The 27,063-nt window shown below is 27.6% G+C and overlaps 3 protein-coding genes across 4 annotated transcripts in view; 1 reads left to right on the forward strand and 2 right to left on the reverse strand.

Annotated features, from left to right (window-relative positions):
- The window catches only part of LOC114120594 (lipase member H-like), a 41,088-nt gene extending 17,660 nt beyond the window's left edge, over positions 1 to 23,428 (forward strand). Inside the window, exons 5-8 of the mRNA XM_027982548.2 lie at positions 5,296 to 5,481; positions 15,926 to 16,082; positions 18,686 to 18,745; positions 23,194 to 23,428. Of these exons, the coding sequence (XP_027838349.2) occupies positions 5,296 to 5,481; positions 15,926 to 16,082; positions 18,686 to 18,745; positions 23,194 to 23,206 (416 nt within the window). The 3' untranslated portion in view covers positions 23,207 to 23,428. The remainder of the gene's footprint in view (positions 1 to 5,295; positions 5,482 to 15,925; positions 16,083 to 18,685; positions 18,746 to 23,193) is intronic.
- LOC114120595 (ras-like protein rasC) overlaps positions 1 to 27,063 on the reverse strand; it is a 154,413-nt gene that overhangs the window by 49,328 nt on the left and 78,022 nt on the right. The window lies entirely within an intron of this gene.
- Positions 9,397 to 12,576, reverse strand: LOC126550795 (hexokinase-4-like). The gene is made up of 2 exons (XM_050202973.1): positions 11,105 to 12,576; positions 9,397 to 10,134 (listed from the first exon to the last, which is right to left on the reverse strand). The coding sequence occupies exons 1-2, from the start codon at positions 12,075 to 12,077 to the stop codon at positions 9,614 to 9,616; spliced, it is 1,494 nt and encodes a 497-aa protein (XP_050058930.1). The 5' UTR covers positions 12,078 to 12,576; the 3' UTR covers positions 9,397 to 9,613.

A 27,063-nucleotide genomic window follows, 5' to 3' on the forward strand; every position in this document is an offset into this window, starting at 1 on the left:
TTTTAACTGTTGGTTTTAATGTATTTAATATATATTATGCATACATGGTAAATATAAAAACACACACATACACATATATATATATATATATATTTGTACACATGTTGTTATTTAAAGAAACTTTTATTTGTATAAAGAATGGTTAAGCTTAGATAAAATAGATTGTTAAATATCAAGATACTTATAAAAAAAATAACCACACTTTTATTTTAAAATCATCATGATCTCATATTAATTTTGAAAAAACCAAAAGCTCTAATACTCGATAACCATTGTTCTAATAATAATATTAAAATTATAATATTATAATATTATAATTATTCAAACGTTCAAATTTATCGTCCTCGAATTCATACACTGCTAACACGTAGTAACGCATGTCTGAACGTCGTCTTAAATTGTCTACTGCTCTTGAACCATGCAAATTTGACACCATATACATTAGGTTCGGCTCACTCGTTTTGACCGTAATATTTATATGTGTTATAACAATAAATTCGTTGTGGAATACTATGAGAAAATCATATACATTGCACAAAGACGTAAAACAACAAGTATACATTTTAAAATGGACGACAGGATATTGTTTCAATTGATTTTCAAAGTCGTTATATTGAAATAGTATGAATAGTAGTATAGCTAGTCCAGGTTACGTCCATGGTATAGAGGGGAAATCAAAGTATTTTTTATTTATACATTATGCATTTATTTTAAGTGATAAAGTACGTTAATCATTTTTACTGAATTTAGTGTGTGTCAAAATTATAATTTGCTCGTTAATGATCGCTTTTCAAAATTACGTCATTTTTTCACTTCACTATCATTTAATTATTATATTAATTAGGTAATCCTCTATTTCATTAAAAATATGTCTATAGTTCTATCATAATAAAATAAGTAACTTATAAAATATATAATAATAGTGAAAAAAACTGATTGTTAAATCACATAAAACATAGAATTGTTGTAAAAAATAAAAATATGTATGCATTTTTTTTATGAAAAACTAATTTTCACATAAAAATAAGTAAAATATATTAATTGATACTATAATATAGCGTTTATTGGAAAATAACACATGTATAGTATACACAAAAAATTGCACAATATGTTTATTGTCATTGAGTTAATTATCGAAAATATTATTGTTTTTCGATTGTTATACTAAAAATAGGTAATAACTTGATAGTTTATCATTATATTTCGTCCACTGAAAATAGTAACGCCATTACACACAATACAGTCAAATAGACAAGTAGATAAATTAAAAGTATTTTTTGCGTTTCTTTATAATGATTAAAAATATCAAATTCGTAAAATACTTTTAAAAAATGTCTAATACAAAAAGTTCTAATTACATTGAGTACCTAATAGTGCTGATAGTTTAACATATGTGTTAAATATGAGTGAATGGGTGAACTTAACAAATGAGTTAATAATGTACAAATTAAACAATCCGGTAATTTAAACGAACGAGCATGCAGGGTTAAACACGTTTATACCATATTTATGAAATAAATTAACAAATCACAAATTACTAATAATAATAGTATAATGCCTATATAATATAATAATTTATAATAATTATAATAATAAATAATACATCATAGTTCTGAATATATTGAAATCTGTACGCAAATTTTCTAATTTTTTTTTTCTGCTAATAATTAATTAATTTCCAATCATTTATTATAATATAAGCAATTTATAAAATATTCATACCCACTTTTTTATTTTACTATAATTTGGTATGGATTGTTAAAATAAAAAAAAAGTGGGACGATGGAAAATATAATAATAATAATAATAATATAATAAAATATTAATATTTATATAACACCGCATTTCCTAAATAATTGAACGGTCTGTTGTCCAACAAGCAAAAAAAATCCCGTAGGCCCATGACTATTATTTTAAAACAGTGGTGCCTCACGCATGGGCCACGGCCCACTTGTGAGCCGCGAGCATCACGGTATTTGGGCCGTGAACCATATAATATTAAATATTATAGGTATATATTATAATATTATATGCATATGAATACGTATATAGGTGTGCTATTAGTGGACCTCAAAGATTTTTTTGCAAAAATGGTGGTCCACACAACTAAAAAGGTTGGGAACCGTTGTTTTGAAATAATTATTTTTATTCAGCCAAATGTAAGATTATGTCGTTTATATTGGTGACATTACAACAACGATGCATATTTCAACTTATTTTATATAACTTATGTGATGGTATTTTTATTGCGGATTTCGAGTTTCCTTATTTTTTATAATTTTCTCGTTTTGGTTTTATGGTTTTTAATTTCGTCACATCTTATTGGATAGCATATTCTTTTTAACATCGTCTTCTCTTTACGATTGCATGATTTTTTTTTGTTTTTGTTTTTGGTTTTTTTTTGAATGTATAAAGTAATCGGTCGTTTGGCGGCTCAGACATTATTTAAAGTCTGATAGTAAAAAAGCTATTTTTCTCACACCACTACTCCTAACACAAACACAGCCCATCCGCTGATACTGAAACGATGATAACCATGCTCAAATATAATATAATCTGCGTGTAACTTTTTGTCACTTTACTTGAGTAAGTTTTTATCGTAACTCATAATATTATGCAATGTAACTGTGCATTAATAATTTAGCTTAAATTATGTACATGATTTCTTCAGACCATATTCTAATACATTCCAGTGTTTGTAAAATGACTGTTGAATTATGACGGTTGTTTTTTGTTCGATACACAAATAGATAAAAAAACGAAATAGGCAAGACATGGTAGAACGTTTTGACGGACGGTTTCTTCTATCTACTGTTTTTAATTTTACATTTATGACGGATTATATTAGTACAGCTTAATAAAGTTATTTAGAAATACTAATTCCATATTCAAATTAAGTTTTAATAATTAGCTGGTATATGAATAAAATATGGCTTATATATATATTAATACACTCACAATAATATTATCTAACCATCTTGAATATGACATTTAGTTAGTTTTGATTATTAATTTATACATTTTTTAAGTAATCATAAACATATTCAAAACTAAAAGTATCCATATTCATAATGATATAAAGACTATATACATAGTGTTTTTTGATTCGGATAATATTTTCATTTTATATTCGTAGGAATTAGATATTTATCTTCAATCCGACATAGATCAACCAAAAACAATCAGTAGATTTTATAAAGAAAAATGACTAAAACCATTCTTCATTATTTAGGTAGCACCTATTATAGTTAAATTTTAATAATTCGATTGAAAAAAATAACCATTATCAGATTCAACAAAATTACACAAAGCAATACTAGGATACCTTTTTTTTTATTATTACCATCGTATTTCTTCAACATCTATCGTTTTTTTGTGCACTTATATTTTTATTTATATATTATCATTCTAATGTTTCTCGAAGATCGATTAAGTGATAAACTTTTGTCAGCTAATTCTTCTTAAATACATAACAATAAAATATAATGGTTGTCTATTCGCCCGTTACAGAAAATCTTGATATCAACGTAGAAAATACATTAGGTACTGCAGGACTTAGCCATATCGGATTTATGTTCAGTAAATTATTTGGAGTTCAGTATTAGAAACAAAACAAACATTCAATTAGCTGGTTGAGTGACACAAGGGAGTCACTATAGTGTATACGACACATGCAAGCATATATATGTAGATAAAATCTTGCGTTAAATGGACAAAAAAAAAAAAAATAATAAACTATCTGCTTTATCCATTATAGGATTCGTTACATATAAGAACACGTGATTTGTATTTTATAAATTTAGTATTCTAACAGCTCTTTTAAGAGTTGAATTTATTGTCACACATCGTATTATTATGTAGATTATATGATATATTCGATAAGTATAATTACATTAACAATTACAATATCTTATAAACCTATATAATATATATATACGGCTAATATATCTTGAAAGAAGTCAATTTTGAAGCAATAACGTATAGTGACCGAAATTTCAGTTTTATTTTTTTCTATATTACGTAGCAAGACTGAAAAAATTTTATAAATTTAAATCAACAAATTATTATGAGGTATATGATTAATTAGTTTAAATGCGTGTATATACAATTTTATATATGTCTACTCGATATGATATTGTTGAATAAATACATTATTACAACTGTGACTTTTAAAATAACATTTAATTTTAAAAACGAAAATTAATGATGGGACACTATATAGATTACAGATTTTATATCAATATTCTGATGATTTGACATGTTATGTTTGTATTAACAGATTCAGGACCAACTGTTTGTAATAATTCGTAATTTATTTCTACACTGTTTATGTATTTGTTTATATTTTTTAAAATTTGAAAATAAACATTAATTACGACTATAACAATCGAAATTAAAAAAGGGAGGAAAATTTTTAAAATTATAATTTTAAAGAGTTATAAAATCGAGCTGAATAGTAAATATAATAATAAATATTTTATAGTTTATTTTTTAATGGTGAAATAATTAAAGACGTTATAAATATTGAAATTAAATATTACAATAAGCTGCAGAAAACATTAATTTTACAACTGAAAAATTTTCTAATAAATAAAGGGGCTATCTTAAAATTATTTTGTTTGTCATTTTACGATGAGAATAGTAAAGTAGTAATTCGGTATTGCGTATATCACCAAAAATAAAAAACCAACCACCGATTATAACTTAATTTTGTAAGATGAGATAATATATTATAAGTATATAAATTCTGATACTAACGCTGCTATAATTCATATTTTTGATTTATATTAAAAATAAGCAGTTTGATAATAGTGTGTAGAATAATTATTTTAGTAATATTATAATGTTTTATATGAATTGTATATTTTTCTGTTTTGTAAAGTCTTTTGCCTAATAAAATGCATGAAGAATATCCTTATATTTATATTTTACGAAAATTACTTGGTATATTTTAAAAAAAAAACTATAGATATTTTATATTATATCAATGTAAAATAAAATTTGTACAATGAACTAAATTAAATTAATGGTAATCAAAGCTATTGACTTGGTATTTAAAATGACTTATTCTCATATTTTATACGTGATTACTCATTCTAACCTAATGGTTATGGCAAATAATCATACAGTTTAGCATGCGTTTATTAGAATTTAAATGGTTAAAAATAAATAACACGATAAATCACTATAATATAGTAATCGTATTAGTGTTATATTTTAAACGATTTCAGATTTTATCGAGAGATATAAATTGTTTATTACGTCTCAATAATTATCGTGATTAATATTTTTTAGCTCTTGATCCAGCACAGCCTAATTTCAAAGACAGCCAGAAAAACGAAAGAGTCGACGTTGACAGCGGTCAGTTCGTAATGGTTTTGCATACGTCGACCATGTTCTTAGGACTGAGAGAGCCGGTGGGTCATGTAGATTTTTACTTCAATGGTGGACAGATGCAGCCGTCGTGTAACTCCGATACAGGTAAATAATTAAATGCACAGAATTTTATTTCAGTCAAAAATTGCTATAGGCCAAGTTATGGTGACTTTGATAACAGTTATTCATAGTACATAATTAAAAAAAAAAAATACACGCCTTACATTCCTAAATTCGTATCGAATTTAAGGATAAAATCACGTCATAATTATTCTTGCTTAACCTCACGGCGAAACGTCACAGTAATAAATACTTCCTTCACAGTTTTCTTGGAATTTACTTATAATGCCTACTCTGCATTATCGATGTTTGTATCCCCTTCTCACCAAGCAAAACAAATATGATGGTTTCAAACTCTTTAATATACTTAACTCATCAGAACTTTAAAAACGTTTAAGCCTGTTATTTCTTCAAACATAATATAGTATGTATTGTGTGTGTGTGAAAATGTGAATTTTAAAAGCTTATTATAAATTTGAATACGGGTGTATTACCTTAACGTTATTTTATAATTTAATAACTCCTATCTTTGAAACATTAGTATGCTCAAACGATAAAGTACTCGAAAAAGTTTTCCGAAACTTTAATTATTATTATTATTATTATTATTATTATTAATTACAATTCAATATGCTATGAAAATATTCTTAACAATTAATTTATCAAAAATATCATAATATTAACGTTATAATTGGACATATAATATTGTTCGTAAATAATAAGCTATTGTTTTAAAATTACGATCAATAATTAAACACGAGACTCATATAATTGTAATAAATTATTATTTATTATATTATACTTTATATTTTATTTTATACATCATTTTTTGCTACAATACAGGGCTATTCAAATGAAATAAATCATAAATTTGAAGGTTCATCATTCAAATTTATTGTTTTCTTTTTTTTTTAAATCAATTGTTGTAACTATACCAAACGTCATCATAATATTACAGCTACCTAATATGTTAATTCAATTTTTTTTTTAAACATAATTTTAAAAATCAATCTTATTTCATAATGTTCATATTTTAAAAATAAATGAGGTTTTCGATCTTTAGATACAATCAAAAATAGCAATTTTATTTAGTTTTCATTTTAATTTATTTTGATCGAAATCGGAGATTTTCTAAAAGAGATTTTTGAATTAATCTATACATTTATTATTCAGTCGAGTGGTTTGATTTGGTCACATTCCATATAATAGTACAGACGAACAAAACCACCGTATCCTGTCTTTGTAATCTAATCGCTGCAATATCTAGTGAATTCCGAAGATTAGGCTATTTCCAAATAATGCATTAGTTCGTCCACCAATTACTATATCTCTGACCTCGCGGTCATCCGGAAATTGATGATGGGCCAATGTAGAAGTCAACAGTGATCGATGAGAGTTCAAGCTTGCGATTACGATAAACAATTTGGTCCTGGTAGCAGTTTTTATTGGAAAATGAGATAGGTACTGTGTAATTTTTAATTTTTTTGATATTTATTCGCGCTGTATTCTACAGTCGAAGAAAAAACCAACACATTTATTAGTTAAAAATTAAATTTGAGATTTTATAACTCAACTGTTTATATTTAACTAGGTATATATTTTAATTAATAATTTAACGTGTATTTACCTAAGCTATGATGAGTGTGCGAAAAGAAGGAATAATAAGAGTTGATTTAAAAAAAAAAATGTTTAGTTATAATTAAAATTAATTGAAAGCTGCCCAATTGTGCTATAAAACTTACCTTATAGTGATAATTTAAAAAATATATATATTAGCTTATTAACTACCTACTAATTAGCTTATAAATGGGTTAAGTTAGTATTTTTCTCCACATTCATTTTTAGCTTTCAGAGTTGAATATTTGTATTGTTTGTTAGTTATTAACTTATGGTACCTTAATCTGATTAATGTTTTTACATAACTGACTCAAGTTATTTTTTTCATTTACATGCCCACCTTTAGGTAAACATATAATATAGTATGTTTACGAGTAATATATTATACAAATTATGATTTATATACATTTAACGAAAGTGCATACATCATACTGATATATTTTCACCTAGAGGAATTTTTAAAAATTGAATTAAACGTTTTTAAAAGTGTAAATATAAATAATAATATTTTTATGTTTTTTAATGTATTAATAAATTACAATGACAACTAACTCTTTGCTCAGTCAAGTCATTAATTTGTATACTGTGGTACGATATTTAATTATCGTTTTTTTATCTGGCTATGTATGATATGTAGTACATAATAGTATATATTTATAACTAATGGCTTCTAATACTGTGGGTTTATATTTTAATAAAAAAAAAATGTATTAGGTATTGTCAGGTAAACATTTTTTAAGTATAATATTTTTGCATAATCCAAAAAAACAAGTCTTGTAGGAAGTAAAATTTTCCATGCGTTTCATTTTTGTTGATATCTCATTATTATATAATACACTATATACAATTATTATTATTATTATTGATAAAAGTTATAGCCAAAAGAAGGTATCAAACGAAAAGTTTTTCTTTAATGTTCCTGCGTATTTTGATTCTTTTAGTTTGTATCAACTGTTTGGAGTGTAGAATGTTCAAATTTTAGGTTCAAAGTATTTCAAAAGCTATATAAACATAAACGTTCCATCTGTATATCCCTCAACAGAAGACTATGCATACTATAAGTATATTGTTTAAGACTTTGAAGTTTATTTTTAAGTATTAAAAATCATTAAGAATTAATTGTTATTTATCGTAAATATTTTACCAACAATTCTGAAAATGTTTTTGTGCTTCATTTTTATGAAGGTGCCGGAGAACATTGTAATTTATAGGTTTCTTAATAAAACGAAGTGTTTATGTACCCGGAAAAAAAATGTATAACTTTATTTGCATTACTTATAAAAATGGTCGATTCTAAAACTTGTTCTTCAAGGTTTAGAAATTATATTAGTTTTGTAGTTCACAAATGTTACATGTAATAGATAATATTATGTTCACAAAAGTAAGTGCACGAAGTGAATGTATTGAATGTTATTGCTGATTGGTTATTTAATAAACGCACATTTTAGGTTAACCCTAAAGTGAATGGTTTCCCTTGTCCAATGTACATTCGGACATTCCTCAAATTATATTTTAAATCAGATTTATCGAAATAAGTTGTAGGTATAGTAGGTGTACACTTTATTGAAATCTATTTAAAAAATGTTCTTTAAGATTTTGATTGTGTTATTAAGTTATAGATAGGCATGAGATATTTTCAATTTTTTTTAATTGGTACATTTTTTCAAGGTCAAATACTTAACTATTTATTACAAGATTACTCATAAATAGTGAGTTGAAAAAAAGAAAACTTCAAGATACAAATAAATTAAATTTTCTTAACCACATATTAAGTTCTCACTTTTACAAAAAATACCTGAAAATTTTAATTATTTTTTATAACTTAAAAACATTATTTATTATATTTACACTATATAAAATAAATTACTTTAATAAAAACATAAAGAAAACATATTATTGTGAAATTTATATGCCTATAATGTTATAGGTTATAGTATAATATACGATCGTCTCCGCTCAAAATCGTTTTTCGTATATAATGCTATATATTACCATTGGACTTAAATTGAATACATCAATTATAGCGACCTATTCGGCACACAAATCGCGCGGGAAAAGTGGTACTCACCTGCCCACCTTTTTTTCTATTACGATTCATTTTCAAACGTTTAAGATCGAATAAATAATTTAACGTTCTAAAACTTAATAACAAGTGAAATAATGTTTTTGGTATTCGAAACTAAAGGCGTGTAAACGAAATTAACGATAGAATACTTTCAAATTTTTAAACGCTTATTAATTTAGGCCCAGTTTTAAATTTAAAACGACGCTGCGATAAAAACATAATAATATTATTAATATCGTATTCTCAAATATTATCGAACGAAATTAAAAAAAAAAAAAAAAACGAAAAAAACGAAAACGTAATAATAATAATTAAAATATAACTCTTCGAATATTATTATAAGGCTGTTGTAGTAGTAGTGCAGTAGACGACGAGCTGAAAAGCGGTAGGTAAAATATTATTATGATTGCGTTATTATCCGTTTGACCGATCCGATCTATTTACGTATATTCGCAAACACAATAAACCATTTTAAAAAGACGCGATTTTTGGAGTTCACGTCGGTTTTTCCGCGATCGTGGCCAACACGCCGGCCAAAATTCGAGTCACGTCGACGCTATCGTCGGCGGTCAGCAACGTGAACGGTTTCTGTTGGGCCGTCAGACGCCGCGCCTTGGCGCCGACCGCGAGCGCGTACGACGAGTGCGTCTTGAACGCGGACCCGGACAGGACCACGTGGACGGGCAGACCGGTCCTCTCCAGCACGGCCGACAGCCCGGCGGCGATCAGGTTCGCGGACCGCGTGGTGACGCACCGGCACGCGTACCGGAACAGCTCGCAGTCCATGTCCGACGGTCCGAACACGTCCAGCACGTCGGTCAGCACGATCCGGGCGGCGTCGTCGTCGTTGCCGCCGCGGGGCTCCAAAAACCGGCCGTCCGACTCGACCAGCCACAGGTGTTTGGCCTGGAGAGCGTACTCGGTGATCATGGCTTTTGTCGTGACGCCGCCGAACAGCACCCCGTTGGAGGCCATCGTCAAAACCATGTCGCGCACCAACTCGGCCATGTACATGCCTGCAATATCGTAGTGGACCGGAGTCGGCCGACCGCAGAGATTTTTTTTTTTTACAAACGTCGTGTTGTTTATTTCTAAACAATAATATTATGCGATACGAGTTTGAAACCTAACAAACTCTTGCGTATAGTACGTTTTCGTTATAGAAAAAAAAATAAAAATAATCATTTTTAAACTCGACTGCGTCACGAATCAAATTTGTATGAAATCGTATTTCACCAATTTACATTCAAATGCGCAAATTATTTTCGAGTGTAAGAATCAAACGTATTGTCGCATTTGTAGTTTTCGTCTCGTTTGAACCAAATACAATATAAACTCTATAACTCTATACAGGAATAAGAATGAAATATAAACAGTGTTGTTTATGCAAATTTCTAAATATTTAGAGCTTTTTTTTTTTTTTAAATTTTACAATATTTATATTTTATTTTCGTCGTTTGACGATTACGACCGTTTTTAATAGACTTAAATCGTATTAATAAAACAGAAACGTTTGTGTATTAGGACTAAAGACGTTTAAGATTTTGTTTGGAATCTAAGACCGACAAAACGGTCGCTATTAAGACTCGTGTCTACCGTCTAATCATCATTCTGGGTGTCGCATAATGCAAATAAATTGCCAGATTTTTGATAAGTATAAAATCGTAGGCATTGAAACGATATTATAAAACAGTGTGTCTAAATTTAAAACAAACACACACTGCTACGATTTTCGACGTAAAAACATGCAAATCCCTCGGACCGCAAAAAAGACTGCATAATATTTTTATTTAGTATATTATACGCTTTCGGAGCAGCACACAAAGGTCCGAGACTTACTGACGCGCAAAGCTTTTTAGAGTTTAAAAATCGGAATAATATTACGAAAATTCTTTTCGGAACAATGTCGTCATACTCGTATCTCTCAAACCCTGTGGCGATCAGACCGACGCGCATATATTATATTACATTAAAATCATCACTCGCCTGAAGTCATTTTCTCGTAAATCTGCTTGCCGGGATCGCGGGATCGGGCGTCCAGCCGGCGGTCGTACTCCGTCAACAAGTGGTCGAGGGTTCCGTCCTCGCCGAAGGCTCCCCATTCGGTGTTGACGACGTTGCGGCCGAATTCCGACACGTAACAGCAGTTGCAGCCGTCGTCCACGACGATGGCCACTCGCGCGCTCGGCGGCCCCTTCATCATGGCCACGCACGCGTCGTTGAGCACGACCACCGGGCCCGCGGCCACGCCGGCCCGGGCCGCGGCCTTCCGCCACTCGGCCGCCACGTCGACGACGCCCCGCGCCCCGTCCGCCCGGCCGCCGCCCAACTCCTTGGTCCACCGGAGCAGGCTGGCCGGACCGCCCAGGGGCCCGCCGTGCTCGACCGGAAAGCCGAGCGTGAGCGCCAGCGGAAGTCCGGCCCGTCCGAGGCCGCGCGTTTCGGCCAACGCCGCCAGCTCGCCGGCCACGCGACCGAACAGATCGGCCGCTACGTTGCCGGTCCTCAGGTCGTCGGCCGTCAGCGGGTGTACGTTGGACACGGTCCACGACGCGTCCAGGCGTCTTAACGTGGTCGTCAGTTCCGTTCGGAACCGATCGCCGCGGCTCAGGTCCGCGCTCAGAAACCGGTGGACGGGGGCCGCGGACGGCCACGGGTACGGCACCCGCGTGTCCCAGCACCCCATCGCGGACGACCCGCTCGCGAGCCACCTGGAACGCCGTACGCCCAACTCCATGGCGCCCGACATGCGGCGCGTCACTTCCGTCAGCTCGTCGTCGGACACCTCGAACTTCCGGCCCACCTGTTCGGCGTCCGTGCGCAAACGGTGCATCTGCGAATAGTCGCTCGCCGGTCTCCTGCAGAAATCGCGGAAAACGTCGCCGTGCGAGCGTCTGCAGGGAGCTGTAGCCGCGAATCGAATATTTCTGGCGACGACGGCGTAAATCTTCGATAACATTCTGCTGCACCGTTTGTTTTTTTGTTTTTTGTTTTTTTTTTCGATAATATCGATTAAAACCGTATTAGCTGGTATGGCGGATGTCTTTTGTGCGTCGTTTATTTTTAACGTTTATTTCGGTTATTATTACCTACGTTTTATTTATATGTGTTTGTTTTATGCGTTTTCGCGCCGATGACGTCGTTTCGAACAAACTACTAAATATATTATTTTATACGTTTAAGCGTTACGTTATTGTAAACAGTGTGTTTAAAAAACAAAAAAAAACGATTTTAAAAGACTGTTAAAACTATAATCGTATATTAATACTCTGGAAATCGCCTAAGACCAAGGTTGGAATTATGGTCTTCTGGTTTTCAATTTAATTTAAAATTTACAATTTACTACACTAACAATGATTTTAGTGCATAAGTAATATAAGTTTAAAATACCTTTTATCAGCGTTATATGTCTGTTTGTTACCAATATAATATTATACTCATGGTTATAATATTATTGTTGATATTAAGATATTTATGTATTTTCCGTAGTTACTGTACATAATTATACGTTTGAATGTAATAAGATATATTTTAATTACGACTGTTGGTATTAAGATCATTGTTTTTAAATTGTGTATAGAATTATAGTTATTTATTATTGCGCTTTATTAAAATACGTCAAAAACTAATAATTTAGCATGCTCACAGATCGAGACTTAGGTACTCATTTGTTTTTAGAATAATTATACATAATCAGTCGCATAAATTCATATAACACACGATGCACAATGCCGAATATAAAGCTCATTATAAAAACTTCTTCAAAATTGTATGGTTTAATCAGATTTATTTCAATAATGCATTTTTAAATACACTATTTTGTATTAATTTAGTAATTTATTGTAAAATGATAATATTATAATATTTGATAATATGGCATACAATAAATTATTAAGCGTGTTCAGAGCATAATAGAGTCGGGTGGATCGGTAAAGTTGTCATCTCGATATACATTATAGTTTAAATATCATAATATGTCCCTTCGACATTTTTTATATAGTATATTTTTATTCCTCCTTGCTTGTGTGTTTATTATGTTAATATTTTATTAAATCTTCAAGCTGTATCGATTAATTTATATTTCTTACGGTTGAATCGTGAATTATTTATGAACAAGATACTGCCTGTCTACGTATATATATCTTATATAATTTATGCGTCCAAACAGTAGGGGACACGCCATCGTTGTTTATCGTAGATAGGTATATGATTTTTCATCGACATTGATATTATAATCATAAACTAAAATAATATTAATAAACATTTAAATGCGCTATTGTCGGCATGCCATATTTTTATAGAATCATTTAAACATTTTTCTTTCAATAATGTAAAAATATAAAATAAATAACATTTAGTACCTATAAATGTGTGTGTGTTTGTGTGTTTTTGCGAATTGTATGACGAACAAAGATCTTTGAAGGCATATAAAATGGATACGTGACGAAGATTTGTAACGTGATTTCTCATTCGTGAACCATAGTAATATTATTATACAGACGATGGCGGTGTCGACGAGCAGCGCAGCTGTCGATTTTAAACCCGAGTATACGTGCCAATTGTAATATCATTAAAACTTATAGCAGAGTGCCTCAAACGTTCGAGTTCAATTTTTACGTTACCGTCTGTTTGTGTGTGTGTGTGTAATGTGTATATATATAACTAAATTCTCAGCTTATCTAGGCTTAAAAGCGAACTCAAAGCTTTGTAAGAAGCTGTTATATTACACAATATATTTATCACTTAAAAAAAATAAATAATAGATACACCAGATTGTGTAATGTATATTAACACAATATTGTTATGTCCTTTTTCAAGTATTTATGTTATAATATGCTTTATAATGACACGTAAAAAAAACTGACACTCATTTATTGGTACTTAATGTTATTTATTTTATATTTTTTAATTTATGATAATTTTATGAAAGTATTAGTATAGGAAATTTATGTTTTTATTTTTTTTTTAATTTCATACCTACTGTAAAATGTGGTTATTGAATAGTTGATAAGTAAAACCTAAGTTAAAAAGTCGATTTCTTAAAAAAATGTAATTATTTGGTTAAATATACAATTAACTAAGTTAATTAATTGCTTATGAAATTCATTATTAAAACTTGACCTTTTCCAGTTAATTTTAAACATAATATGCATTTAGTTAAATTAATGATAGCTGTACATATCTATATTTAACTGTAGTTAAAATTAACTAACTAAACTTTTTTTTCAAAATATCAAATTTTAATTATTTACATTCACGAAAGGTTGCTAAAAGTATATACTTTTTCCAGGTACCTATAATAGTAACTCAATGGAAGTTTTTAATATTTTATTTTTAAACTTTAAACAATGTATGTTATTTTTAAGACGATATAGTTCAATACTTAGGTTAAATAATATTATTATTTGTTTTTTAGAATAACTTTTTTATAACAATAATAGTTAGCAACACATATTAATAATATTACATTGATATTAATTTAAATAAAAAAAGTGTAGCAACACAAACAATATTTTGTTATCAAAATTAACTATACTGATGGTATATTATACTGATTTTCAAATAGTAGCACAGTTAGAAGTCTGTATATTAATGTCAGTAAAATATAAAATAAATAAATTGTTAATTGACAAATAAATATATATATATGTTAAAATGTTTTAATTTAATACTATTACTATGATATAAAATTCATCTGTTATCTAATGTACATAAACACAAATGCATATTCACAATACATGATATTATTCAAAACTACAAACGTATTTCGTATATTAATATACCTATTATAATATTTAATTAATAATTATTCATATTTTATGAAATCATTTTCTGTATGTATAATATATTTCATTTATTACTATACCGTTTAATATGTATATCGCACATACTTATAATGAAAATACGTTTAAATTCAATATTTTTGTAAACGTTTAAAATCGTAATAATAATGAAAACGCTCTCTGCTACATTAGGTACCTACTGTATAAACGTATCTACCGTATTATTATTATTATATATGTATATATAAAGTAGCATGGTAGTTGATGCAATTTTACTGGACATATTATATATTTGTAGGACTTTTTCTGTTATTTATTGCTACTACAAGCAATTCAGTTGATTTCGTATAGTCAATATTCCAAGAAAAATATTGTAATACAATATCCATCATCACAACATAATAACCATTACTGATGACTGTAGTGTTATAGATATAAGTACATAACATCGGTGCATCGCATTCGTATTGTCGGATAAGAACTTCGTGTACAGTTATTAATCGCGATGGATATACATGTCCGCGATGATAAATATGTGCGTGTTTGTGCTGAGTAAAGAGAAAAAAAATATTGAACGTAAGAATAAATAAATCAATAACTACCGGCCTCACACACCGTCTGCGTTTTCTTATGAAAACCTAAATTATTTAGGTGCCTAATAACTCCGCCGAAGGTAACCGTTGTCTAGACTTGGATTATAAATGTCAAATTAATGTAACGAATATTATGTATAATTTGTCATATCCGTTCAAAGCTTAAATATATAATTTGGATTCATTAAGATATCAAAAAACAAAAAAAAAAAAACAACTACCATGCCTACCATTCAAAATCCACTTAACACTGAAATATTGTGTTAAATGAATGCTGTAACTTGTAATTCCGTGTGAAACATAATTTTCATTTAGTAATAAAAACTCAGATCAGTCCAATGTATGTACAGATAAATTACATGTAACTGTAGTGTTTTAAATACTTTTAATATAATATAATATATTTTAATTAAAAAAATATAATTTTTCAGTTTGTGGTCATGTAATAGTCCTTAACTATTTGGCTGATTCATTAAAAAATTCAAGTGAATTTAAAGCATACCGGTGTCATACGTTGAGCGATTGCGAAAAAAAAATCGTTGATAACAAAGAACCAAGTATTGACATGAACATAAACACACCAAATTCGTGAGTAAAAATACAAATTTTTATTACAAAAATTATTTATTTATTTTTTTAATACTTGAAATAAGGTTTAGTATTATAATAGTAGTACCTATATATTATTTGAAAAACTAATAGCCAGTTGAGTGTAATACATTTTTAATATATATATATATATTTACTTTGTTAGAGTTATTTAACTGATAAAATTCATTAATTAGTAAAGTTTAATTCTTTATTTATTCATTTATAGTTTTTCAAAAGTCAAGACATTACGTCATATTTAGCGGAATATTTTTTATAATAAAAATTTAGTTGATAAAATCGAAAAAGAAATATCATAATAATAAGTGTATTTTTACCCAATAAAAATGATAAGCCATATACGGTACTAGAAGAATATAAAAATGTATAAGGTACACGGCCAATAAAATATTATTCACCTCATGGATGTACACGAAGAACAGAACTTTTTTCATTGATTAATTTTAACTTCAGCGATATACATTTTCATGCTAAATCTCCAATATTGACATTTGCATATATTATGTATATTAATTTTATACTTAAATTTTATTATTTGAAAAGTAGTTTTGCTTTTAACACTACTGGTTGTGTACAACGTTTTTAAAATTATATTTTGTTCCATATGGCATATTAACTGAAAACTGAAATAAATTACTGTAGTAAATATATGGGTCTGAACAAAGTGAAACATCACAATACAGGAAAATGTATTTCTTTTTATGCAAGAATTGACACATTTGAAATTGATATTTTCTTAAACTTAAATATAGTAGTTTAAAAAATAAACGAAAGAATTATTAAAGAAAGAAAAAAAAAATAATAATAATAAAATGATTTATTTTAAAAATATAAAACTCTCGGATTTTGTAATCGAAAAGTCGGAAAATTGGTGACAATATTTTTGTTCGTAATAAATATGAAAACATAAGTACATAACACTGAATAAAGTTTCATAACGCAGGTTATAAATAATATATTATATTGAACTTAAATAATAATTTATTCTATCCTCTAGAATACCTACCTACCTACTTTCGAAAATATCGTTCAAAATGTATCTATATCACACAATAAACATAATATAATATTATAATAGTATAATATAATTAATAAATTATTGCTACTATATATTAAAATAATATTAAATAATTAAAATTAACGAACATTTTTCACAATTCACAAATTAGCTAACATATTATGTATAAAAAACTTTAACTTAATGCAGTGGTGGATTTTCAAATCGTTGTAAACAATTTTTAAATGATTATTTATTACAAACATTATATACACTATATAATGGCACGATATAAAAAAGGTGGAACTTTCTCAAAATATTGGTAAAATCGGTGAAGTGGTTTTAAACATTATAAAATATTGTATTATTTAACAGATATATTATTAGTGGATCTCTGTTTTCAAAAATATGATTTAGGTTATTTTTAAAATGGTCATATCAATAGTATTAATTAATCATTCAATAAATTTTACCAACCTATTTGTATATTATTTTCTATCGTTTGTATAATTTTAACACATATCGAACTTTAGATACTTTAAAGGATAAAGTTGAGCATAATATAATATGGTATATTGATATATTTATTAGATTCAATTGGGTTGAGTAACTTATTATGTTCATTTATTGTTAAGGTTTTATTTTTACGTTATAATCGATTTTACAACAGTTTTTGTCGGTATACGTATTATATTCTATCACGCAGCTCAAATTTCTTCGCCGGTTAAACATTTTATCGGTAGTTTTTATATCATTACGAGAGAAAGGGTATACAGCCACCGTGCGTTGCCTGTTCTTAAGTGATTTATTGCTACTTCATTTTTTTCTTGTTAACTATACACTTCCATCTATAACGGTGTCTGATTTTGATTCTTTTAACTCATCTTCTTTTATTTATACACTCACTGCCTTTTATTATACCATTAGTTTTTTACCTCATAAATTAAATTATACATATTTATGTTTTGTCCTATCAGAATACAATGTTCTGATGTCGTAACCTAAATTTTATAATATAGTAATGAAGAATAACGGTGAAAATGTATGAACTATTCAAAAATATTTAGCCAAATAATAATTATACAAATATGTATAAATATTGTTTTGTTGTTGAAAATATTAAAACTACCTTATGCACTATAAGGTAATTTTCTGGACATTTTGATAAAAATTATTTGTGTAATTTTAATTCAGTATACCATTTTATTGTGTTAGAGATTACAAGTTTTTAACGGTGCTAAATTCAATATAATAAATATTGAAAATTCTGTTATTTCTTTATATTTTTCTAACACATCATATTAATATAAATATAATATTGAAATGAATAAAGCTTTTTATAACTTCTAAAATAGTGACAAGAGCTTGAACACAATTACCTCATATCCTATCCAATTTTTTCTGTTTCGTGTACAATAATATTATAATCAAATTGTGGATAAATATGTATACATATATATAATCAGATACCAAAGGTATATGTAATATCTGTATACTGCCATATTTTATAAATAAATAGAAATAATGAAATATTATACGTAAATTCTCATAATTATAATATAAAAATGTATTCTTGAATTTTCAGAACCAGAGGATTGTATTCTGTATTGCCAAGCAAAAAGAATTTAAAAATATACTCACGTTTGTAAGTAAATCAAAACATTTATCTTAATACTATGAAAAAAAATAATTTTCATGAAGGCAATAAATTATAGTTTATTACGTGTTTGAAATTTCATTATTCGCAATTATTATTATTGATAAGTTGAATGGTATAATTTGAAAACAATTGATATTTTGGACGATTGAATTTTAGTTTTTAAAATTAGTAACGATAAACATATTATATTGTATTGGACTCGTTGTTGGACTCAACCACATTTATTTTTACTTTAAATACACTAATAGTTTTCGGTCTGGAACACTTTTTGTTCTCATTTGTTTGTTTTTCAATTAAAAATTTTTGCAATTAATTTCAAGATAGAGGTTATGTATTTTCTATTGAAATTAATAGATTGTGTAACCATTACATGGTGTGATGATTTTTCGAATAGATCTATACTAAGTTATGAAATGATACAGAAACGTTTCTCAATTATTTATTATTAATTTCATTATACAAATCCTGAATTTATGACTGAATTTCGATCACACGGTTTTAATACTATAGGAGGGCTGTAAAATTCTGAAAATATGGTCGGTTTATTATTGAATTTGTTATCAGTTATTTCTATACAACTGGATACTCAAAGAAATTGAATGTAAGAGTCTATCTCTATTAGATAAGATATGAGACATCCAACCTCAACGGTAAGACTATAAAGGGTTGCGATCTGAAAAAACAAGTAAAGAAACCTTAAAGACAGGAAAATGATTCACTTTAGTGACGATACGTAATTTATTTGGTGAAGCATTTTTTGAATTCGGGCGTGTAAAAATGATTAAGTATTTTAAATGTTTTATATATGGTATGAGAGAACACAGTTTATGACAATATAGCTTCATATAGTCGAAGGTCGTTTTATCTAGTAACGTATTAACGGCTTTCGGGTGGCAGCGAGAAGGAGTGCAGCAGTCGGCTCAAGAACTGGAAAAGTTTAAACAAAACGTTTAAAATTAATAATTTATTAACAACACACATACACAGACACACAGACACACTCGACGCATGAGTCACATAAACAATGCAAAATCGGTATCGGAATAACCTTCCAACTCACGCTATCGGGAACCTATGGTTAATTGAATGAGCTGACGTGTATCACGGTGGCTGCATATAAATAATATAATATCATATTATAGGTATCGTTAGCAGAATAGTTTATATTTGAACCCAGCGACCGACTAGATAATAGACCATTTGCGCGTCGCGTTGTTTAAAAATAAAGGTCGAAATACATCGGATGGAAATGAAAACTAAAATCCAACAAACGCCAAACGTATAAATAAATAAATAAATAAAGCCCTAGCCTGCAGTCTGTGAACCGGCGGTCGGATTGGCCTTTTATCAACGAGCTGCAGCGTCGACGGTGCGCGGTTCAATGCGTTTCCGATACATTACGTCCAGGAAAAAAAATATTTCAACTAGTAATGTTGTGTAAACGAACAAAAGTGTGGTAGGAAAACACGATAGTCGTATGAATTCGTTTTCATTTTGCGCCGTTGTGCGTTATAAAATCGATAAATTTTCAATGACGAGGTACGCGCGTTGGCCAATCGAATATATAATTAATACGTTACGTACGATTTTATGTGCATAAGTCGATCGAAAACGCTGAACATTTTCATATTCTCGGAATATCATAAAATTATCACAACAAGAGTTTGTTTAGTACGGAAAAAAAGTAAAAGGACATATGTCACGAATGATCAATTTATTCGTCTTTCAAACGCAATGTACATATTTGGTAATTTTTTATTTTTATTTATTGAGTGGTCTGGTAAAAAAATAAAATCAATCTGGTGTGACGCAAGAGTTACACAGAGGTTGATCTTGTCCAGCAATCAGGTGCTTGTGTGTTTGGTGGGTGTGTCCAATTTTAAGTCTGTTTATTATCATTTGTATTCTTCGTGGGAGTGATTTGATGTGTTCCCTGCAAAGAAGGGTGGTTCATTTTATTTCTTTAAGTTTGTTGTAACCAAGTAGACTCCATTTTTTTTTTTTTTTGGTAAAGTTGATGTAAGTTTAGGTTTATTAGGTGTTTTGTGTCAGCATATGATGTGATATTCGCCATAGTAACGCGTGTTCTTTGGTTATATTTTAAGCTATTTAACCACCGCTAATATCCACTTGAGCCCAGATATCCAGATACATTTGATGTACCTACTTTTTGTTTTTAACTACATTTCCTTATTTGCTTCAATATGGATTTGTTTTTGTAGCATTGTATACGTTTTTGAGCGCTGTGAGTGAGTTTTTGTTTACGATGATGCAATTATTGCTCTACCTAGGTAACTAATTCCGTGGCTTAATAGCGCTAAATATTCTGATATTTAAATTGAGTTGTGTATTGGGATGAAATGAGATGTTTTGATGTTAAACTGGATTATTTTGATTGTGTTTTTGAATCATCTACATACATTTTCTAGCATGATGAATTTATTTATATATTATATTATACAAGTATGTGTTTCATTTTATTTTTCAAAACATGATAGGTCGAGATAATAAATAAATCAGTTAAAGGTATCTCGTGGGGGTTGTTTGGATCCTAGTGGTTAATTATATTTGTAAAATCAATATTGAGGCAATCTGAGTCAAAGGTGCTTAAGTACCCATATTGTATAATTCTATATCATTTAATTTTATACATATTACATGAATAATTTCCTTCTATTACTGACTGTGTTTTCATAATATTTTCTTCAGTCTTTTCTTGTCATTTAAATGCCATATGGTTTTGCGTTTTAAATAAATAACAAGTGTATCATCAGATATAAATGTTCTATAATCTGTATCATTTTAATTAATTAGAAATGAATTCGGAAGCTTATATAGGTCTTCATATAGCTAATGATTGTTCGGTGACAAAAACTTAAAATGTGATATTATTTATGATCTTATGTCAAGTTAGTTGAATTATTCGCTATGGCGGCGTTTGTGTGTTGGAATAAATGTTAGTTTATATATTTTATTTTTATTTGTATTGTGCAGTTTATGAGATTTTAATTTCTAATCATTTATTGTAATAATTGTATGGTTATTTATACGGAAGGCGGAAATGATATTGACTAGTTTGACAATCTTGCCGATAGCAATAATGTCATTTTTGTACGGAAAAGTTATATTTATTCCAATTAGTATTGCTTGTCTTTTTTTGGAATGGGTATGTTTTCTACAGTTGAACTGAATGATTGTTAACATCTGCGGATAATGATGATTCGTGTTATCGTGCTGAAGAGGTGATATTCCGCAGTCTAGTGGCTTTTTGAATTGTAGATAATAAATTTGACGTTTTGGTTTTTAGAGTTTTTAGTGTTTTTATACGATTAATTTTATTTGATGTTTTTTTGACGATTATATTTAATATGATACTTTGTGAGTTTTGGTAATTGAATAGACTTTCTTAATGGGTTTTTTTTTTTGAAAGCATGTTTTAATGGGGAGGACTAAAGCCTTGAGCCCAGACTTTTTTGTTTAGTATCTAAGTATTACCTACTTACGTGTGCTTATGGTATTATATAGTAGCCATAATTACCTGTACGTTTACTGCGTCGATTGTTTATTATTGAAACTATTAAAATTGGAACTGATTATAAACACGTGCTGTTTGTACGTTGTATGGACACAAATTGTTGATTTATATAATTATTTATTGTATGATTTTATATCTAAGCATTAGTCAATCAAGCATAACGCGTCTTATAATGATATTAAACAGATAATATTGTACGGAAGTAGAGTCAATGTCACAATAATATCGTAGTGCTTTCCAAGAATTGGGTGCTAATTCGAAGAATTACTTATAAACTTTTTAAACACGCACTTAAATTTATGGTATTTTCTCAATTATTGTACTGATTTACCGTGTATGACCAAACTAAGATTTCTAGAAATTTCTAGAAATTTTCTCGAATATGTCTAAGGTTTCTATTATTTTTCGATTGATATTATGTTATCAGATATATTAACTGTATTTTAAAAATTATTTCCATTTAGGTACATAAACCTTTGCAATGGTTAATTATTTTCTTGATAAACCAATTAAAATAATGAATAAATATTTAAATAATTAAAAAATGTTATATTGATAGATTATTGAAATATACCTAATACATTGTATTTAATGATGCAATAATATACATAATATTATATAAATATAACTGATCGTAGTTCCATTTTAAATAATTAAAACGTCTTACATGATTCTTAAGTTCTAAATCGTAGTTTTTTTTCATAAATATATAGGGAGTTCCAATAATAATAATTATATTAAAAGTTCTAAAAATCCTCGGAACGTGATCAATGTTATAAATTTACGATCATATATATATTACGCTAAATTAATAGTTTATTATGTCATTTTTTTTTTTATACTACAATATAATATTATAAAATGTTGTTTGTTTATACATTAATTTATTATTTTTCAGCTTTTTAAAGTGAAGTTTGAAGATTTTAAGACACTTATTTTATTTGGAGGAAACATTCATGTATTCACGCAAAGTACAATCTTTAATAGTATTTTAATTTTTACATTAATTACCGTAAATACATATAGTGTACCTAGGTATTTGATGTTTTATTTATTCAGGATTAATATTTATATTGTATTATAAATACTATATTATGTAACACAAACAAATTGGAATAAAATATTGTAAAATATCTCTTATAGTACTTAATATACATACGTATATATCTATATTCTATATAATATAATATATAGGTAATCATATAATACCGAAAGTCATATTTTTCATTTACCTACCGTCAAACAGTACTTTGATGTTTGGTATATCTATTTTGTTAGAAAACTATTTTTCAACAATTTCCACTCTAATTATTATTTACTTCCATTTATAGTGAATATATAATATATTATAGTATTTAAAAGTATTTTAAAATCTTATGTTTGCCATTATTTTTCATTGCCTTTAAACATACTATGAAACGAAAAAATCCTAATATATTCACTTGCCTTTGATAATTTAATAATTTAAAGGTACCTAATAATGTTTAGTATTGTAACAGTGGAATTTTATTTAAATCATAGAATATTTAGTACAAATGTAGAATATATTTGATACCTAACTATTACTTTTGACATTTAAATCTTTAACAATTATTTATAAGAGTGTAATTTACCATTTTCTTTTATAATAATGAAATCATTTTAGCAATTAATATTAACTGACGCATAAATGCAGAATATATATTGTAATACCAAAATATCTTACAATAAACCTTAAAATAGAAAATTAAATAATTAAATAGAACATATAGTTTAATCATGTTTAACAGTTTTACATATAACAATATTGTTTTTGGTGATGGTTAAACAATGGCAACATGAATAATAAATATGGTTACATGACGCATGTGCATTATTGACGAAAATAAATAATAAAGGTTTAGTTTAAATTGTTAGTTGTTTTAATATTTAAAATATGTATGTTAGCTGATAACTAATAAATTTGAATCAATCAAAATAATTTAATTTATATACAATTATCAACTAACCATACTTCACATCACTTATTATAGAAATTATATCATGAATTAATAAATAAGCCTCAAAAATAAATATATCATTATGTATAACTTTATAACTTCGTTACAGGATACAACAATCTTATTTTATAACAAAACATAAATTTATCAAAAATTTTAATAAAAATATTCTTGATCAAAAAATTAACATATTATTAAAAAAAAAAAAGAAAATAATAATAATAATAATAATAAATAAGATGAAAATTTACTTACAATGTTATAATTATATTTTAATGAACTCAAACAACTCATTTCAAATTGTTGCCAGTGAAAACTGGGGTAGCTTATAATTAATCTAGTAAATGTATTATTAACAAAATCTAAAATTTTGTAAAAAAAGAGTTAAATCTAATAAAAGTACAGCTACACTTAATGGCTATAAAATTGGAATAATTTAAATTTAAATGGAATAGAAATATTCAAATTTTTGATAGATACAAAAAAAAAAGGTAGTCTAAATTTTATATTATAATATTTAAATGTAGATAATTTCATATCGAATAGCAAATACTGTCACAATGTTACAATAAAGATAATCTATTACTTATAGTTGTTATCATCATTAACTTTCTATAATACACGGAGTCGTTAAAATTAATTATTGTTAACATGAATTTCGACATCATTAATCAAAGTTTAGTACTACACGATGTCTTATTGTGAAATATATGTTTACGGTTTATGCGTATTGAAGACAAATTGTTAAATAAAAAATAAAATTTACCTAAAACCATCGAAGCTTATATTATTATATTTTTGGATTGTTTTTGCGGCGATCACATAACCCAATTACGTATTAAAAATACTTAATTATAAAATTTAATTGTATTCATAACATTAGGAATCGTCATATTATTCGAAAAATAAATATTAATTTCTTAAACTTCAGGAACAGCTATAATTATTGAATACATTACATGTTTTCCGTTCATGTTTAATGCGCCTGCATTTTAACCATTACGTGGAATGGTATCACGTATTTTATATTTTGTATAATATTTATAAACTAAATGGTAATGAATACTTATTTTCATGATTATAATAATCTATTGTTGTTTTTATTTTAAGCTGTTAAATAAATAATAATGGAACTTGTATCGATTTCACAACTTTTTCATTCTCTCTCTTTTTATATAATTTTAATAATTCTCATGCATTATAAAATAATATCTATTATTTTAATATAATAATATTTAGAATACACTTCATAATCTCATTAAATTTTTGTCCAGAAAATGAAATTCATGGTTTTCACATTCATGAAATTTTTTTTTATATTCATTGTTAGGTAGGTACTAAAAATTAAATAATGAAAAAATATAATACAACATTATTATATATTTAAAAAAATAAATGAAAATATGCGTTTCTATTGTGTGTAATGGATAGGTACAATTAATGTTATTCACATATACATAGGGCAAATTATTTGATTTAAATTCAAAAATTTTGAAGTTCATGATTTTAAATTACAAATACGAATTGGTATCACGAATAATATTAATTTTATGATGTAGATGCGGTATAATCATAATATGACCAATTAATTGAGTATTTAGAGCCGTTCTTATTTATTTAATAATAATCTATATTATTATATATCTACATTTTAGTTAAACTAGTGGCAAAATACTATTTTCATTTAATTTTAAAAAGATTTATTTTTTTTCATTATTATTAAAATATATTAAAAATTTGTTTTATATAAATAAATAATGGTATGAATTACAGAATATTTAAAACATAGATATGAAGCATATGGACCATTCAGCAATAGCACTTAACAATATAAAATTTAGATTAATTGTTTTAATATTTTATTTTTAAAGGTCTTTAGGCCTGTGTCTTATGAATCGTCGGTGAATAATTTGTAGAAATATCAGAGTGGACATATTTTTATTACAAGGTTTAGTATGAAATATTTTATAATGGCTTTTAAAAGTTTGTTTCCTGTTTTTAATTTTAGGCCATTATAGAGGGATGTATTTGTTATGTATCATGCACCTGTGATAACTCTTACAATGATTGAATGTAAGGCTTAAATAGGGTTTAGTAAGAGCCCGTATTTGAATACCATACGTGTATATGACCATACTGGTCTAATGATTGTTTTATATTATATAAGTAATCTATTATGAGAACTCGTGTTATATTTTAGTATAAGGTGAAGCAGATGCGGATGCGTAAGTTATTTTCGTTTTTGTTTAGTGATGCTTTGACCAAGTTAACCTTTTATACCAAGGTATTTTTTTTTTTTACTAACGCAGTGGAATTTTTTTGTTATTGAATTAAATTATAGAGCATTCTTTTATCTTTAAGAAAAAGTTTACCTCAGTATATTTTTCATCCTTAATTTTAATTTTACAGTTTTTTTACACAAAATACAATTTTATTTATTTTTATGATTCTAAATTATATGTCTTGATATCAGAATTATTATTAAAGCAAGTATTGCTATTGAATTAGTTCTTGCCAAATGTAGAGAGGATAGTTTGATTTATATCTACGATGTGGAAATTATAGAATGTAGGTAAAAAATTATTCTACTCGAGGAAACTCTAGCCTTAATATTCAGAAAAGCTTAGTAAGTCAATTTTTTTTTTTAGATACTAACAAATTTTAAAGTTTTAAATACTAAATAACTAGGGTTAATTGAAAAATTCTTAAAAAAAAAAATGAACTGTTTTAAATCGTACATTTTTTCTTAATAATTTTGTTTTATTTTATAATAATATATATTATGAGTA

The sequence above is a fragment of the Aphis gossypii genome, chromosome 3 (genome assembly GCF_020184175.1).
Source record: "Aphis gossypii isolate Hap1 chromosome 3, ASM2018417v2, whole genome shotgun sequence".
Lineage (NCBI taxonomy): Eukaryota > Metazoa > Arthropoda > Insecta > Hemiptera > Aphididae > Aphis > Aphis gossypii.

Bases quoted from the DNA above. Each gene is read 5' to 3' on its own strand.
- LOC126550795 (XM_050202973.1), bottom strand. From the start codon at position 12,077: ATGTTATCGAAGATTTACGCCGTCGTCGCCAGAAATATTCGATTCGCG. The intron at 10,135-11,104 runs GCGAGTGATGAT...ACGATATTGCAG, and splicing joins TTACGAGAAAATGACTTCAG to GCATGTACATGGCCGAGTTG.